The sequence below is a fragment of the Gracilinanus agilis genome, chromosome 5 (assembly GCF_016433145.1).
Source record: "Gracilinanus agilis isolate LMUSP501 chromosome 5, AgileGrace, whole genome shotgun sequence".
Lineage (NCBI taxonomy): Eukaryota > Metazoa > Chordata > Mammalia > Didelphimorphia > Didelphidae > Gracilinanus > Gracilinanus agilis.
The window spans coordinates 255,247,275-255,265,179 of record NC_058134.1 but is presented as its reverse complement, the minus strand read 5'-3'; the positions used below and the strand labels follow the sequence as shown (position 1 = coordinate 255,265,179).

General features: G+C 38.3%; 1 protein-coding gene across 1 annotated transcript in view; it reads left to right on the top strand.

The window, feature by feature from the left end:
- Nucleotides 1–17,905, top strand: part of SYT1 (synaptotagmin 1) — a 474,588-nt gene that overhangs the window by 341,326 nt on the left and 115,357 nt on the right. Inside the window, exon 6 of the mRNA XM_044679181.1 lies at nucleotides 17,130–17,247. Within this exon, the coding sequence (XP_044535116.1) occupies nucleotides 17,130–17,247 (118 nt within the window). The remainder of the gene's footprint in view (nucleotides 1–17,129; nucleotides 17,248–17,905) is intronic.

Genomic DNA, 17,905 nt, shown 5'->3' with positions numbered 1-17,905 from the left:
AGAGGAAGAGGAAGAGGGAGAGGGAGAGGGAAAGAGAGAAAGAGAGAGGGAGAGGGAGAGAGAGAAAGAGAGGGAGAGGGAGGAAAGAAAATAAATCGTTTTATTATTTTATTGGTCCACTAGGAGGTCTGGCCCATGTTCCAATTTCTATGCTTCTTTTCAAAAGAAAAAAAGGAGTGCTATTAAGTCATTAACTCATTTCACATCATTTCATTGTTGCTTTAAAAAAATAATTTGGAATTATTAAGCTGCTTAGAACAAAAGACCTTCTTGATTGACAATTCTTCATTTCAAAGGAGCAGATTAATGTCTCTGAATCTCACAGTGGGAACTTTCTAACACTAAGTGGCAGCCTCTATGTAGCCATCAACGTAATTTATTAAAATAAATTATACATAAAGCTGGAAGGCATTTCTTATAGCAATAAGGCCACCTCCATGAGATAATCATACCAGCAGAAGCATTCATCTGTAACACATAATCCCATAGAACCTTGAAATTATCTTATAACAACCACACCTCCAGAAATGCTTTTCTGTTATGAGTTTCCTGGAAGTCCTGACACCATCATGGCATTTATAGTAAATACATAAAACTTAATGGATGGTTGATTGAAAGGGAAATTTCTCCACTAAAAGAATGGGCTTGCTATGTGCCAGGCATTGTGCTAAGTGCTATCAATTCAAAGAAAGGTCAAAAAAGCATCCCTGCTTTCTTTCTTTTCTAGAAAAAAGTTATTTTCATTTAGTGGATTTTTTTAGTTTGAAATTATTTATTTATTTGCTACATTAATCTCTCGAGTATCTCCTTCCTTTTCCCTTTCCACTCTTGAGAAAGCATCATTTGACCCCAAAAAGTTATTTTTTAATTTCTATATTATACACACACTGTTTTACATTTCTTTTCCTGGAGGTGGCCATTCACAGTTCTCCCTCAAACAATATTTGTGTTGCTGTCTATAATATTCTCTTGGTTCTGTTCATTTCACTGCATAATTTCATTTAGATCTGACCATTTTTTAAATTAACCTGCTTATAATTTCTTACAACAGAGTAGTAGTCCATTATAATCATATGCCAAAGTTTACTTAGCCATTTCCCAATTGATGGACATCCCTTGAGTTTCTAGTTCTTTGCCACCACAAAGAGAGCTGCTATAAATATGTTAAAACATACAGGTTCTTTTACTTTTTCTTTGATTACATTAGGAAACACTTCTACTAGTGGTATTGTTGGGTCAAAGGGTATGTATGCACAGGAGTGGCTCAGTGGATAGACTTCCAGGCCTGAAGTCAGAAGGAAGTGGGTTCAAATCTGGATTCAAACATTTCCTCGCTCTGTGACCCTGGACAAGTCACTTAACCCCATTTGCTTAACCCAGTGGTTCCCAAACTTTTTTGGCCTACTGCCCCCTTTCCAGAAAAAATATTACTTAGCCCCCTGGAAAGTATATATTTTTTTAATTTTAATAGCAATGAATAGGAAAGATAAATGCACCTGTGGCCATCACCAGGGGGTGGTAGTGCCCACTTTGGGAATCACTGGCCTAGCCCTTGCCTTTTTGTCTTTCAGTTGTTACTAAAACAAAAAGTAAGGATTAATAAAAAGGTATAAAAAGTGCTATACTCTTTGGGCAATGATCCTAAATAAAATACTAGTCAGGAGACTACAACAGTATCCCGTGCTTTCCAGGAGCTCAAAATGTAACAAGACACAAATGAAACCTGATCATAGGGCCATTAGATTAAGAACTAGAAGGGACTTTTGAGAACACCCAGTTCAAATCCACCATTTTATAGATGATGAAGCTGAAGCCCAGAAAATTTAAACTTTTGGCCAATGTGACACAAATATAAGGTCATGGGCCAGTACTCAAACCTGTTTCCTTCTATTCCAATCTACTGCCTTACCTGTTCCCCTGACTTTAGTGAATTTAGCTGGAGTGATAAAAGTGAATACCTGTGAAACAAGAAAACAATTGAGAGGATTGCTTTGTATTTTAAAGTTTTATACAGGCAAATCCAATAAATCTAAAATTAAAAGAAAAACAAATAATTAATTTTTTAAAATCCTTGCAGCAAGTTTCACTGATAGTGATATCCCAATTGATAAAATGGTCAAAAAATGGGAATAGGTAGTTTTCAGAGGAAGAAATCAAAGATATCGATAGCCATATGACAAAATGATCCAAATCACTAATAATTAGAAACATGGAAAAAAAATCTGAGATTCCACATCACACCTATCAGATTGGCAAAGCTTACCCAAAAAAGGAAAATGATCAATTGAAAGGGACTGTGGGAAAACAGGCATACTGATGCCCTGTTGGTGGAATTGTGAGTTGATCCAGCCATTCTGGAAAGCTGTTTAGAACTAAACCCAAGGATACACCATAATGGCTTAATAGATTGAGAGCCAGGAATAAAGATGGGAGAGCCTGGGTTCAAATCTGACTTCAAACACTGAGCAAGTCACTTGCCCATTCTTGCCTAGCCCTTACCATTCTTCTTAGAATAGTATTGATTCTAAGATGGAATGTAATGGTTTAAAAAAAACACTATACTTCCAAATTCACAAAACTCTGTGTATATATGTGTATGTATCCTTTGACCCAACAATACCACCATTCAACCTGTACTACTAATGATTTTTTTTAATGAGTAAAAACTTATGTGTACAAAAGTATTCATAGAAGTTTTTTCTTGGTAGTAGCAAAGAATGTAAGCTAAGAGGGCATCCCTCTCTTGAGGAAAGGCTGAAGAAATTATGATATATGAATGAAATGGAATAAACAATAAAATGGGATGGTTTCAGAGAAATTTGGGAAGACTTGTATGAACTAGTTCCAAGGGCAGTAAATAGAATGGAGGGTACAGTACATACACTACCAACAATACTGCAAAAACAAACGAATGTAAAGGAATTATGAACTCTAATCTAGGCAATGTGATACAGCCTTGATTCCAGAAGACCAACGAATAAATATTTTAGAACCTCCTAATAGAGAGAGATGATGGACAAATGACATAGAAGAAAACTTTTTTTTAATATGACAAATGCAAGAATTTGTTTTGCTTGGCTATATATATTTGTTTTAAGGATTAAATTTTTTCCCCAATGATAAAAGGGGCAAGATGGGAGAGAGATCAGAATCAATATTTGATTTTATTTTAAAATTAACTTAATTTTTCAGGGGGCAGCTAGGTGGCTTGGTGGTTGGAGAGCCAGGTCTAGAGACGGGAGGTCCTAGGTTCAAATCTGGCCTCAGATACTTCCCAGCTGTGTGACCCTGGGCAAGTCACTTCATCCCCATTGCCTAATCCTTACCATTCTTCTGTCTTGGAACCAATACAGGACAGGAGGTAAGGTTTTAAAAAATTAACTTAATTTTCTTAAAGGGGAAAAATAGAACAGTCATTCCCAGTTGGAGTATCATAAGGAGATGCTGGAAACCTATATACTTATCTTTGTCATATAAATACTGACAATACTATCAGCTGTTAAGGGAGACCATGTTAAAAGTGCCAACCTAAAAGTACCCTTCCTTCAAAAAGAGCACAGGTCTTCAAAAGTAGGGTGACAGTGGGCCTTTGTGACTGCTTTACAGGGGCAGATTTATGTAGTCAACAAAGTTGGGCCTATTTGCTTCAAAATTAGCCTATTGCTTAAAATAGTTCAGCATCCCCAGTGACCCTGAACACAACCATAGAGTTTGAGGAGATGGCATGGTTTTATTTCTAATATTGAAAAGGAACTGAGGAGCTGAAGGACTCTTGGAAGAGGGAAGATAATTGCACTTGACCTGCCAAGATAAGATACAATGGATGGGACACAGGGAGGTGGACAGTCTTTCTGTCCTTCTATGTGGTGGATAAAGCCTTGCCTCCTTTTGGGAAACTCTTTTTCTGTCTTTCTTTCCCGGTGGACAGATGAGCACTTGTCTTCTCTCTATCTCCATTCCTGTGACCAGATGCTGGTTTCCTTTTTGATAGAGCAGCAGTGGGCACCTGAAGAGAACTCTCTCTATTTTTCCCAGAAATCAATGTGTGTCTGCAAGGTTATTATTAAGAATTCTCTTCACTTTCTAGAAGACATTTCTATAAATTTGCATTTGTTCTGAGCTAGGAATTTCCCTGAAAGTATTTGCAAGTGATGTTTCCAAGACATCTGTTTTAGAAAATTCCACTAACCCAGCATCTTCTAAACCATTTATTGGAAGAGCTCTAAATTTGCTATCTGTGAGTCCAGGCTCACCTCTCTTCCATATATCCTCCACACAAGTGCCAAACCAATGTTCCTCAAACAGAGATCTCACCATGCTATTCTGGAACTCAGAAATCTTCGTTTATTGCCTCTTGCTACTTGGATAAAATTCAAAATTCTTTGCTTGGCATTTAAATCTCTCTCCTCATGGCTCCTGCCTGATCCAATCTGATTTCATATTGTTTCTCTTTAGACATTCTGCATTTCAGCCAAACTAGTCTTCTAGCTGTATCTATACTGGGCACGCCATAGCATGTCTGGAGTACCCTCTATCCTTCTCAGTTGTTCAGTCATTTTGCCCATCCTGACTGACTTTTCTTGACCCTATTTGGAGTTTTTTTGGCAAAGATGCTGGAGCGGTTTGCCATTTCCTTCTCCCGCTCATTTTACAAATGAGGAAACTGAGACAGGCTCACACAGCTAATTAATGTCTGAGGCCAGTTTGAACTCAGGAAGGGAAGATCCTTCTGGCTCCATGCCTGACATTCTGTCCACTGCGCCACCTAGCACAGACAACAACAGGAACATAAGATCTTTCTGAGTTGTTCTCAAACTCATGTACAACTTTGTATAAACTTTCTTGTTGTTGCCTAAGTTGTATCTCTTCCACCTTCACCTTCATTACATTGTAAGTTCCTTGAGGGCATTTCATTTTTGTCTTTGTCTCCTTGGTACCCACCATAGTCTTCTTTATGTAGTTAACAAATATTTGTTGAGTTGAAATCACAAGCCAGTAGGAGCAGCTCCATGACTCATTGGATAGAGAACCAGACCTTAAGTCAGCAGAACCTGGGTTCAGATTTGTCCCTAAGACACATCCTGGCTGTGAGACCCTGAGCAAGTCACTTAACCTCATTTACCTACCCCTTGCCCTTCTGTTAGAGTTGCCACTTGGACAGAAAGTAAGGGTTTTTAAAAAAGGAAAGGAAAGGAAAGGAGAGAAGAAAAAGGAAAGAAAGGAAAGAAAGGAGAAAAAAAGGAAGAAGGAAAGGAAAGTACTGGCCAGTAAGGGGAGTCATTCACACCTTCTTGAGACATAAGAGAGGTACATCACAGGAGAGAGGTAGGCTAGGATGATACAATGACCAGAGTCCCAGATTTGGGGTCCAAGGATCTAGATTCAAGCCCCAGCTCTGCCTGGGTACCTTGGGCAAGTCACCTAATCTGTTTTGGCCTCAGGTTCCTCAACTACAAAATCCAATTGCCAGTCTTCTTAAGTTCTAAAGCCATGATCGTAAAAGCAAAGCCTCTAGGGATGACAGTGACAGTTAAAACAATGGCCTTTCTAAAGCAGAGAAAAAATTGAATAGGTAGACAGTATTCAGATCAACAATTCACAAGTAACCTTCAAAAACCTATTTAGTGCAAAAAAATAAAATAATAAATACTCGAGGGACCAGGGAACATGTAGCCATAAATAATCTCATTTTAGATGATATGGAACTATACTAATAAAAAAGTTATTAAATTGTACACACTCTTTGACCCATTGATACCACCATTGATCATATGCCCAGTCTTTGTTAAAAACAAAAGGAAAGATCAGATATATGTGTATTGCGTGTGTGTGTGTGTGTGTGTGTGTGTGTGTGTGTGTTTATACATAGGCACATGACCCTGAGCAAGTCACTTAATTCCATTTCCTTAGCCATTGCACTTCTGTCTTGGAGTTGTCACTAGGACAAAAAGTAAGGGTTTAGAAAAATAATAATTATTATTATTTGATGGATCTGGACATGACAGTCTCTCAGTTTTAGAATATAGTTTGTTCATCTATAAAAGGAAGAGTTGGTCTAGACCAGTGGTTCCCAAACTTTTTTGGCCTACCGCCCCCTTTTCAGAAAAAATATTACTTAGCCCCCTGGAAATTAATTTTTAATAGCAATTAATAGGAAAGATAAATGCACTTGTGGCCATCACTGCCCTGCTGGATCGCTGCATCCCCCACCAGGGGGCAGTACCACCCACTTTGGGAATCACTGGACTAGATGAACTGAAGTCTCTTTCAGATCTAAATAAAAGCTTCTATGAGTCTACCTCTCCTGATTTCAGAGGACTTATACAAAGTATGCCTGGAGCTGCTTGGCAAAAAAGACGGTGTACTACCACTATACAATGGGGCACATATTTTCCAACTCAACTAATGTGTGGATTGATCTTATTCAGCTGTACTCATTGATTTTAATGGAGGGTTCTCTATGGGGGCAGTGAAGTCTTTGGAAAGTATCAGTGATTTTTTTTAAAGAGCGTTTTCTGGGAGGCAGCTGGGTAGCTCAGCAGTTTGAGAGCCAGGCCTAGAGACAGGAGGTCCTAGGTTCAACTCTGGCCTCAGACACTTCCCAGCTGTGTGACCCTGGGCCAGTCACTTGACCCCCATTGTCTAGCCCTTACCACTCTTCTGCCTTGGAACCAATACACAGTATTGACTCCAAGACGGAAGGTGAGGGTTTTAAAAAATAAAATAAAATAAAAATAAAGAGCATTTTCTTTAAGTAGCCTGTTCCAAGGATTTGGGACTTAGACCAGTAATCAATAGAAATCTCTTGGAGGTTCTTGAGAAGATCATGATGGGACACTGTCTTCTAATGATAACCTTGATGCTGGGATGTCAAATCGATTTAATATACTTTTAGGCTAGAAAGGAAGCGGCTACAAGAGTTAAAGTAATGGAATCACTGATCTAGAGCATCACAGGCTGCAAAGAAGTGACCAAAGAGAACTTTTGCAAAGGGCTTTGCAGGAAGTTGGTGCCCTGGTCACTTAGCTAAATCCAAGGAGAAGTCAAGTTTTCCAAAGAGAGATGCAGCCAATATATTTTCGGAAATGAAGAATCATAAAGAATTTATTATTTAGCCTTGGAGCAGTTTTAAAAGCTGCTTCAGAGCAGACTTTAATGGGCACTTCAAAAAGGTTAGATCTTCTGAGGATGTTGTATTTACAGACTATGTGCTGGCCTTGGCCCTCACCATAAGACAAAGTGGATTATATTGTGACTTCCGCTTGAGTCAAAGGAAGCCTGTCAGGTCGCACAAGGACAATCTGTACCTGTTTGTGAGAATGTGATTGCTGAGATCAAGTGTGGCTAACAGTTCCTTTCCACACGGTGCAGACAGAAAGAAGGTCTGTTGATTTTTATTGATAGCCAGCCTTTCACTGTTAGCCCTTCTGCTTCTTAAACTTGCAGTTCAGCCAAGGATTTGTTTAAAAAAAAAAAAAGAGTTGCACATCTAAGGGTTTAAAAAGAAAAGACCCACAATAATTTAGGAGCTAGCTAGGTGACTCAGTAGATTAAGAGCCAGGCCTGGGTGAGGTGAGAGGGAAATGGGGCACGGGGAAGAGGAGGGGGACCTGGGTTCAAATTTGGCCTCTGACATTTCCTAGTTGTGTGACCCTGGGCAAATCACTTAATTTTGCCTAGTCCTTACCATCTTTCTGCTTTGGAACCAATATACAGTATTGATTCTAAGACAGAAGTTTAAGGGTTTTAAAAAAAAAAAAAAAAAAAAAAGGCTGGACATCTTAGACAGAAAAAAAAGTGGAAAGAAAGAAAATTCAGAGAAAAGCTTTTTGTGTTGTTTATATTTTCACCAAAAATATTGAAAAATTCTGGGTTATGATTTTTAATGGTGAATAAAATGTTTTAAATGAGATTTATTAGCTTTTCAGTAATCTCGGGCAATTCTTTAAGATTATAATAACAGTGGCCCCAATCTGCAGTGGTAGAAACCTCTGCACACAGATGAAATAGAGAGGCAGACAGATAGACAAATGGATGAATAGATAAAGGAGAGACAGAGAAAGAAGGAAGCAAAGAGGGAGGGAGAGAAGGAAGGGAGGGAGGGAGGAGGGAAGAAAGGAGGGAATGAGGGAAAGAAGAAAGAAAAGAAGGAAGGAAGGAAAAAAAAGTTATAAATAGTATTTATTTCCCCAAAATGATTTCTACCCAAACTAAAAAAGGAAGATCTTTATGTGGAACTCTCTGCAGTTACATCATTTTCATTCCTGTGCTAAGGATAAACACAATAGTACACTTCGAACTGAAACACAAGTTTGTTTCTTTCAGAAGGAGCAAAGTTATACCTTTATTTAGAAGTAATTACAGGGGCAGCTAGGTGGCTCAAGACCTAGAAATGGGAGCTCCTGGCCATAAACACTTCCTAGCTAGGGACCCTGGACAAGTCACTTAACCCCCATTGCCTAGCCCTTATCATTCTTCTGCCTTGGAACCAATACGGTTAATTCTGAGATGAAAAAGAAGATTTTTTTTAAAAAAAAGAAAGAAGTAGAAAGAAAAGTAAAGTAAGAAACAGAAAAAAAAAAAGCCATCAGATGATTCATGCAAACTTCTTGGAGCCGAAACTCAAAAGGAGAAAATGAGATGATTTCATCTTGGGCCCCATTTGACTTGGTTATAAAACAAGCAGAGTGCTTCTAATTCGGTGTTGGAAAGGTGATTTCAGATGTGTGAGAACACAAAGCAGCCTCAGGTGTCTGTTCCAGGACTTTGGGCTGAGCAGCTGCCAAGCACAGCCTCCCTGCAACATGGTGACAAGGCCTTTGAACAAAATAGCCTCTGACTCCTTTTGCTCTCTGGCTGCTTCAGATTCTTCCATTTTCTTCAGCATGAGAAAGAAACTGGTGTGGATGTGCAAGCATTCCCAGCAAATCAAGGCGCAATACCGAAAAGGCTATAGAGGAGCTCACTTCAATCCAGGGAAGCCTCCGTTTTCAGAAGTCGGTATCAGTGACAAAAATGAAGAAAAGCCAGAAGTGTTTATTGTAATGGAGAGCAGGGAGAGACCCGAGGCTCCGGGTTCTTAGCTGCCTCTTCCAGTTTCAAGAATTAGGCAATGGGATCTCATTTTGTGTGAGAAGAGTAGGACGGAATCCAAAAAAGCAAATGCAGTCCCTTAATCCTTGAAGAAAGGCAGAGCTCCTAGAAACAAGGAAGGCCAATCCATGCTCTCTATTGGCCCCTTCTGACCACACTTGGGGTCTTATGTTCAGTTCTGAGCATCACATTTCAGGATGCAAAACCTCCAAAGGGGGGCAATAAGAACAATAAAAGATGTCAACTTAATCCTGTCTTAGGACCTATTAGAGGAACCTGGAGAAGAGATGACTCAGAGGGAATAGGATACCCATTTTCGAACAATGAAAGGCAGTCTTAGGGCAGGTAGATGGCACAGTAGATAGAGCTCTAAGCCTGGAGTCAAGAAGACCTGGGTTCAGATTTGGCCTCAGATATTTCTTAGTTGTGTGACCTTGGGCAAGTCACAACCCAGTTTGCCTAGCCCTTGCTCTTCTCTCTTAGAGTTGGTAAGAGGACAGAAAGTAAGGATTTTTTAAAAGCAATCATAACATGGTTACATGTAACCATGTTAACTTTTCTAAAAAATAAATATTAATAAATGTTTTTAAAAAAAGGGAAAAAAGCAATCATATTTGTCATTTGGGATTTTAAAAAACTATTTATCTTCAGTTCCAAATTCTTTCCTTCCTTTTATACTTTCCCCTACCCTTTGTGAAGGCAAGAAATACAGTACCTGTGTCCATATGAAATACATATACCCATTATACATTGACTTCATATATACATGGGTAGAGTATACCCATAGCAAAATATATGCAAACATATTTCCAAATTAGCCCTGTTGCCAAAAATGAAGCAGGAAAAAGAGAGTGAATAAAATATGCACCAGTGGGCACCCCGAGTTCATCAGTTCTCTCTCTGGAGGTGAATTGCATTTCTCCTCCTGGGTTCTTTGGAATTGGCATGGGCCAATGTATTGATCAGAGTGATGGCTGTAGTGTTGAAGAAGGATTAGATTTGCTCTCTTGTTCCCAGAAGGCAGAAGTGGGAGGAAGGAATAGGAGCTGCTAAAAGGCCAATTTAGACTTGATGTAAAAAGATATTTTCTTTCAATTAGTGTTGGCCAAAAGTGGACTGGACTCCCTAAGGAGATGATGGATTTCACATCACTGAAGGTCTTTCAAGCAAAAATTCAATGTCCAGATTTCAGTTTATTGGAGGGGGCAATGATTTCAATTACGGATTGAACTTGAGAGGGAATGGCGTGTAATGGAGAGAGAACTGCTCTCAGAGTTGGGAAAACCTAGGTTCAAGCTCTGCCTCTGAAGCATACCGGCTTTGTGGCCTTTGATCAAGACACCTAACGTCTCAGTGACACAGGGAACTAAGACTCCACCGAAGTTGGAGAGAAGATACTGGCCTGAATTGGTAGGAGTTTCCTATCCTGGGAGTTCCCTGTGCCAGTGAAATTACATGTCTTTTCTCTATTCCTGGGGAAGATAGGTGACCCAATGGATCCTGAGTTCAAATCCAGATTCAGACACTTACTAGCTGTGTGACTAGGCAAGTCACTTGAACCTGCCTGCCTCAGTTCCTCATCTAGAGAAAAAGGTGAATCACTCAAGTATCTTTGCCAAGAAAACCCCACATGGGGTGACAAAGAGTCAGACGCAACTCAAAAATGACTCAGCATCATATCATTCCTATCCCTATCTCTTGGGATTCCAACTAGCAGGACAAATGTGATTCTGTTATGAATGATTACCCTGACAGTCTCTGTTTGCTACTTGACATTTCATTTGCACAGGTTCAGGGCACTAGAAAGGCTCTTTGGCAAGGCCCTTTTACAAATAGAGGTCCCTTTTCTCAACTCAGTCTTCCTTGCCTATAACCATCGAGGCCTCTGTTGCACCCTCCCTTTTATGTAAGACCTTTATCCCTAGAGACATAGAAAAACACAACGAACTCATTCCTGAGACTAAGGGGCTTCCAGCCTTATTCTTCACATTCCATCTCATGTTACCTCAGGGACATGTGAATATGGATGGATGAATGGATGGATGGAGAGATGGTTGAACGGATGCATGGATGAATGGATGAATATTGAATAAATGAATAGTATTTTAAGCACTTCTATATGTAAAGCACTAGGATAAGCTCTGAGGACACAAGTAGAAAAACCAGTTAGTCTCTGTTATCAAGAAACTCACTTTCTAATAGGGAAGGAGGGAGGAATGGAGGAGAGAGAAAGAGTCAGAGACAGAGACAGAGAGAGGAGAGAGCATATTTATAAGTGGTTTCAGCTATAAAGTAGATGGAACTAAGGATCTATTCCTGAGGCAGCTAGGTGGTACAGTGGTTTCTGGGTTTGCATCTTGCATCAGATACTTACTAGTTGTGTGACCCTGGGCAAGATACTTATTGTTTGCCTCATTTTCCTCATCTGTAAAATGAACTACCAAAAATAGCAAACCATTGCAGTATCTTTGCCAAGAAAACCCTACAGAGCACCAAAGCATCTTCTCTAATGTCATTTCCAGTGAAGAAACTTTATCAGTTTCTAGAATTGGTACCTAACTGAGGTCAAATGTCCTCTTTTCTGCCTTTTCTCCTAAAGGAGAATTTGTGTCTAGTACTGGGGCTACCAAGAAAGGAGAAAAAACATTCCCTGTTCCACCATCTTCTTCAGAAATGACAAGGGGAATGTCTCCTCAGCTGGTCATCCTACTTCTGAAACCATGCCTGGAACTAAATATTTCCCTGTTATAAAGATGTATTCCATATTTTTTATTCTTTGTTTAAAACAGTTGTAGTCCTCCAAATTACTGTAGAATTCGATTATGGACCATAAGGAGAGCTGTCATCTGAGAGAACAGTAGTGCCTGAAATTCCTAATTGAAATAGTTAGTGTAACCTGATTCCACTGTGCTGAGGCAGCACTGGGAGGTCCCTAGAGGGGCTATTGTGGAGAGAAGATAAAAGACAGCCAAGATAACCCTCCTCTTAATGAGTATTTTTGAACAGCAATTTTATTCATTTACATTTCTCTTGTCTGAAAGTTCAGATGTATTTGTCTGTACTTTGTATTAATTTTCTGTTATATTGATTATAATGCTATATTTTCAGAGATGGGAAAAAGTAATTTATTCCACTTAGATGCTCCTGATGTGAACATTAATTTCCTGGGAATAAGTAAACTGTTAAGGTAAATTGAGCAAATTATACTGTGTTCCCTCCTTCTTGCACCAGGGAGCACAGACTTGGATAGAACAGAAATAAGCCCATTTATCCAAAATTCATTTATGCTTAGGGGAATTACTGTACCCTTCTGGTCCTCAGTTTCTTCATCTGTAAAATGAAAGGGATGGACTAAATGGTCTCTAAAGAAGTCTGGCAACTCAAAAGCCAGAGGAGACTTCAATCAGCACATAAGCTTCTTTAAAGGTGGGGAACTGTCTTCAAGACTTAGAGGTAGGTGAGAAAGGGAGCATATTATTGTTGTTCATTTGTATCTGAATCTTGGTGACTTCATTTGGGCTTTTCTTGGCAAAGATACTGGAGTCTTTTTCCATTTTCTTATACAAGGAACTGAGGCAAATAAGATTAAGTGATTTGTCTAGGGTCACACAGCTAGTAAGTAGGTGTGTGAGGCTAGATTTGAACTCAGGAAGATGAACCTTCCAGACCTCTATTTCAGCACTATACCTACTTGGCCATCTAGGTGCCCATCAAAGAGGGTTTAGGGGAAGATTAAAATAGATCTTTGGGTCAAGAAGTATATAGAATTATAGAAACATATTTCAAATTAGAAAGGACCTTTGAAGTCATCTAGTAAAACACCTTTGTTTTGCAGTTGAAGAAACTGAGACAGGAAAGGTTACATGACTTTTCTAGAGGTCAAAAGTCTAATAAGTGGCCGAGTTAGGATTTGAACCCAGTTCCTCTGAATATACAAAGAAAATAAAGGTTTTAATTTTTTAAATGATTAAAATTTTAAAACAAGTACTATCATAGGATATATATTTCCCCTACTTCTCCCCTGGCCTGTAGTCTCCTGTCTTCCCTAAGGTTTATTGCTATTTTTCTCCAACACTGCCTCTCCCTTCCCTCCCCCACTTCTTCCACTGAAACTTATCTATCCTGCATCTCGTTCTCACAGAGGTCAAGATATCAATTAGCATAAGATGAGAGACCAAGTTGTGCTAATTAAGGAAGCTATAAGATTTCCCTAAACTCCAAAGTGAAATGTATCTGTTTTATAAGATTGAAAAAATGATCCAGCCTCCCATCCTAGTCCCATGCTTCTCACCCCAAGCTAGGGCTAAACTATATTGCATCTAAGACTGCTGTAAAGTTTTATGGGTACTTGCTTTCTAAGTTTTCACTAATGAGTTCAGATCAGCCTTATCGATGGGGAAATCCACTAAACTTTTTGTTTCAAGAGCTGGGAAATTCATATCTCTTATAGGCTTTTTTCTTGTGTTGTATAAAGCTATGGCAAGTACATCAAAAAAAAGTCAATTGACCACAAAAGGTCATGTTGCAAGAAAAAATTCTCACCTGTGATTAACTAACAGTTCAGATGATCTTCCCCTCAGAGACCAGAGATTTGATTATAACATTAGTTTCTTGCTGACTTGATAAAAGTAATATGATTCTTCAAATGGGTAGCTTTTATCCAGATATCATAATAAAACCTAGGAAAATCAGGATGATTGACTTATAAATTGCCAAATGGTATATGAACACATGCATCCACAAGTCACTATTGGGAAAAATGTGTCTATAGGTACATACCTAAGAAAGCCAGTGCTAGACTTAAAACCTATCCTTCAAGGTCTCATGTGAGAATACAGAATGATGAATTCAGCCCTTTCATGCAAATGATGAGCTTGTTGTCATTCAGCCATATCTGACTTTTCATGACCCCATTTTGGGTTTTTTCAGCAAAGATTTTGGAGTGGTTTGCCATTTCCTTCTCCAGCTCATTTTTATAGATGAGGAAACTGAGGCAAATAGAGTCAAACAACTGGCCCAGGGTAACATTGCTAGTTAAGTGTCTCAGGAGGGACTTAAAATCAGTTCTTTCTGACTTCAGGTCTGGTGCTCTATCCCTGCCCAGCAAAGGATGAGCAGGGATGTGTGAACAGAGGCCCCTAAAATGAGTGATGGTTAACTATTAGCCAGTCATTCTTCCCTCTCTACCCTCCTTCAGGCTTATGTAACTTTATGTAACTGGAGTCATTTAGGGTTTGTTCACCCTATACCAGCACTCTCTTTGTTCATCCTCATATAAATTCACAGCATCCTAATATCTGTGGGCCATCTAGAATCATTTGGTTGTCTACACTGAACTATTGTCTTAAGATTCATGTATGCTTGACATTCACATATATGATCGTCATGTTGGGTTATATCCTCTGTCCTTGGGAACAAGAATTCATATTTATGGAAAATTAAAATGATAATGACAGTTTACTAACTCCCTACTAACCTATCTCAAGGAGCAGTGGTACAAACCAAATACCCAAGGAATAAAGGAAGGAATTTTATAAAGTTTCTATTTGTATCTTTTGCCACTTTCATTTCAAAATATAACCAGAGAGCTGTCCCTCATAATAAATTATAAATAAGAAAGAGGGAGAAAAAAGTTCAGTAAAACTAATCCTGGGATAATCAGTACCAATAGTATATTAATCAATCAATAAGAATTTATTAAATATTTTCTACTTCTCAGGGACTTTACTAGGCAGAAGAGATACAAAGACAAAAATAAAGTAACTGCCCTAAAGAAGCTTACATTCTAATATAGGTTCCACTCAAGAAGAAACATTTAGTATTAATAATATAGAAATATGTCTTGATCAATGACGCATGTAAAACCCAGTGTAATTGCTTGTTGACAACGGGAGGAGTGGGAAAAGGGGAGGGAAAGATCATGAATCATGTAACCATGGAAAAATATTCTAAATCAATTAATTAAGCAAAAATTTTCATATATATATACATATATAAACAAATGAATGTAAGAATTTGATAATAAAAAAAGAACAAGAAACATTTAGTACACTGTTGTACTGTCTGCTATTCTTTTATAACTGGATGAAAATCCTACCTATTTTAAACCACAGGGTACCATTTAAAAGGCAATTGTAAAGAATAGATTTTCACACCAATTAGGCTAAAGTCAGAACTGGTAGGTTTTCTTGTTCCAAAAAGTTTTTTTAATGAATGTATAATTATTTTAAACTCAAAATTAACTCTTCAGTAGTGCCCAAATATTATCAGATTTAGAACTGGGAAGGAGGGACCTTAGAGTTTACAGTGTCAAGGCCATTTCAAAATATCATTTTTGGTTTTCAAATAAGGCTGGCTAAGTGAATTAATTAATTTGAGGTGGTGAGAAATTCTTTGATTTTGATAGATTTTCAAGAATTAATAGAGATGTTAATATTCATTTAAAAAATACTTACCCATGAAAAGGAAAACAACAACAACAACAACAATATTTGGGGAACAGGGAGAGGGAATAAAGAGGACATTGGGTTATAGAGGTCCAAAATCTTTGGTCTCCTTTGCTATTTGCTAAAAATAACAGAAATATAGAACCTGGGTTCAAATATGACCTCAGATACTTCTATCTAAGCTGTGTGACCCTGGGCAAGTCATTTAACCCCCATTACCTAGCCCTTACTGCTCTTTTGCCTTAGACCCAATATGTAATAGCCATCCTAAGACAGAAGATAAGGCTTTTAAAAATGAGAAGAACTAAAATTAACTTCATCCAGAAACTTTGCCACATTCTCACATTCCAACTATTTGAAATTGAACTTTCTTCATCAATAAATGCATTTCTTAAAGGCATATTGACCTTTTTCTATTGATCATAAGCCAAGAAGGCATAATTCCAGACATTCTAACAGCAGCATGCAATGGAAAGGGGGCATCTGGTGTGATTGGAACTGAGTTCAAATCTCAGTTCTCCCAGTTCATTTGTGTGTGTGACATCTGATCACTTTCCTTTATGGAACCCTGGTTTGCTCATCTGTAAAATGAATGGGGTGAACTAGGCTCCTTTCAATTCTAAGTATATGATACAGGAAGGGTGAAATCTAGGGTGTGCTAGGTGTTATTTATCCTTCATTTTCAAAGACGACCAGTATCATAATGGGGTGATGTCTTGACTTATGTGTGAATTGGATTGGAGGGCAGAATCATCATTGTCACTCTCCCAGGCATCCAACTCCAGTGTCCAGAAGTAAATGTTTAAGTTTAATATTTAACAATCAGCTTTCTGTAATGTAATGTAAATACTTAACAACTAACTTTCTGTGGAGAGGAAATATATGTACAGTGTCCTTTTAGGTTTAAATTGCATTATTCACACTTTTCTCCATCATTCTTTAAAGTCCAGTCAAACAACAAAACAATAAATCAAGGCCTTGATTTGTAGCATTTGTCAATTTCCAAGGTGAAAATTTAATAATTGTACAAATCAGTTCTAGTATACCCCAATTAAAGTCCAGACCTTAGCAGGTTGATTCTGTTATAAAATAAAAGGTTATTCATGTTGAGTTTTTTGAGCTAGAATAATTGCAAGGTTATCCAAAGAATTCTGTGCTACTTCTGAGTCCTCAAATGCCATTATAGTTTGATTTTTTTACACTGTTAAATTATAAATTTGTATTGATGATTTCTTCAGGTACCAGGGGAGTGTATGAGCTCCCTCTACTGATGCAAATTGCATCCAGTCTAGAACTTAGCATGATTAAACTACTTACTAATAAAGAAAAGGACTTGAACTCAAGGATCTTCCAAGCCCCTGTATAGCCTTATCATCACCATATTAATGAATTTTAGAATAAAATAGTTAGATTTAAAAACTATTTGAAATGTACTGAAATGAATGGCATCAAATTAGGTTCCCTGAGATTTTATGGATTTTGCGTGACATGATCTTTGTTCTCAAGGTGCTTATAAATTGCCTTTATAAAACATATCCCTGCTCGTTTGTTTAAAAAAATTTTTAAATATGCTTTTGTTTCTTTTTACAGCAAGAGAAGTTGGGTGATATCTGTTTCTCCCTCCGCTATGTACCCACTGCTGGCAAGCTGACTGTCGTCATCCTAGAGGCAAAGAATCTGAAGAAGATGGATGTGGGTGGCTTATCGGGTGAGTAGCGTACAACGTCTGTCTATAGTGGACGTGTTGCCAATGAAATCAGCACATGCTCTCCAGGGCCCAGTTTATATTACTATAAGAAATATATTTTTGTTCTTCTTCTGGAAGGTTATGTTTTGGGGTGTTTAGAGGTGATGGGTACAGAGAAGCAGAGAGGAAAATTCCCTCCATTCACGCAGAATGAATTATCTTTTATTTAAGACCTCTAAGTCATATGTAGGGTTAAAAACATTGCCTCTTGAAGGATTCATGACTTAGAAGGGATGTGAACAAGAAAACCTTTGCTTGACAGTGGGGTTGTCAAATGAATATATTTATTTACTATTGCCTAAAGATAAATTCACAAAAGGAAAAAGGGGCTGGTCGATTATATTTTCTGCAAACATCATCTATCTGGAGCTGCTGAGACAAAGAAAGAGTATTACTGCATAGCCTCACCAGAGAGAGATGACTTTCACAAGCAGACTCCCCTCTATCCCAGCCATCCTTTGCCATACCATTTGAGTCAGAGAAGCAACATAGTGTAGTGGAAAGAGTCAAGAAGATGCAGGTTCAAGCCTTCCTTCGTGGACACCCATGGACAAGTCACTAAATCATTCTGAGTGTGTGTGTGTGTGTGTGTGTGTGTGTGTGTGTGTGTGTGTGTGTG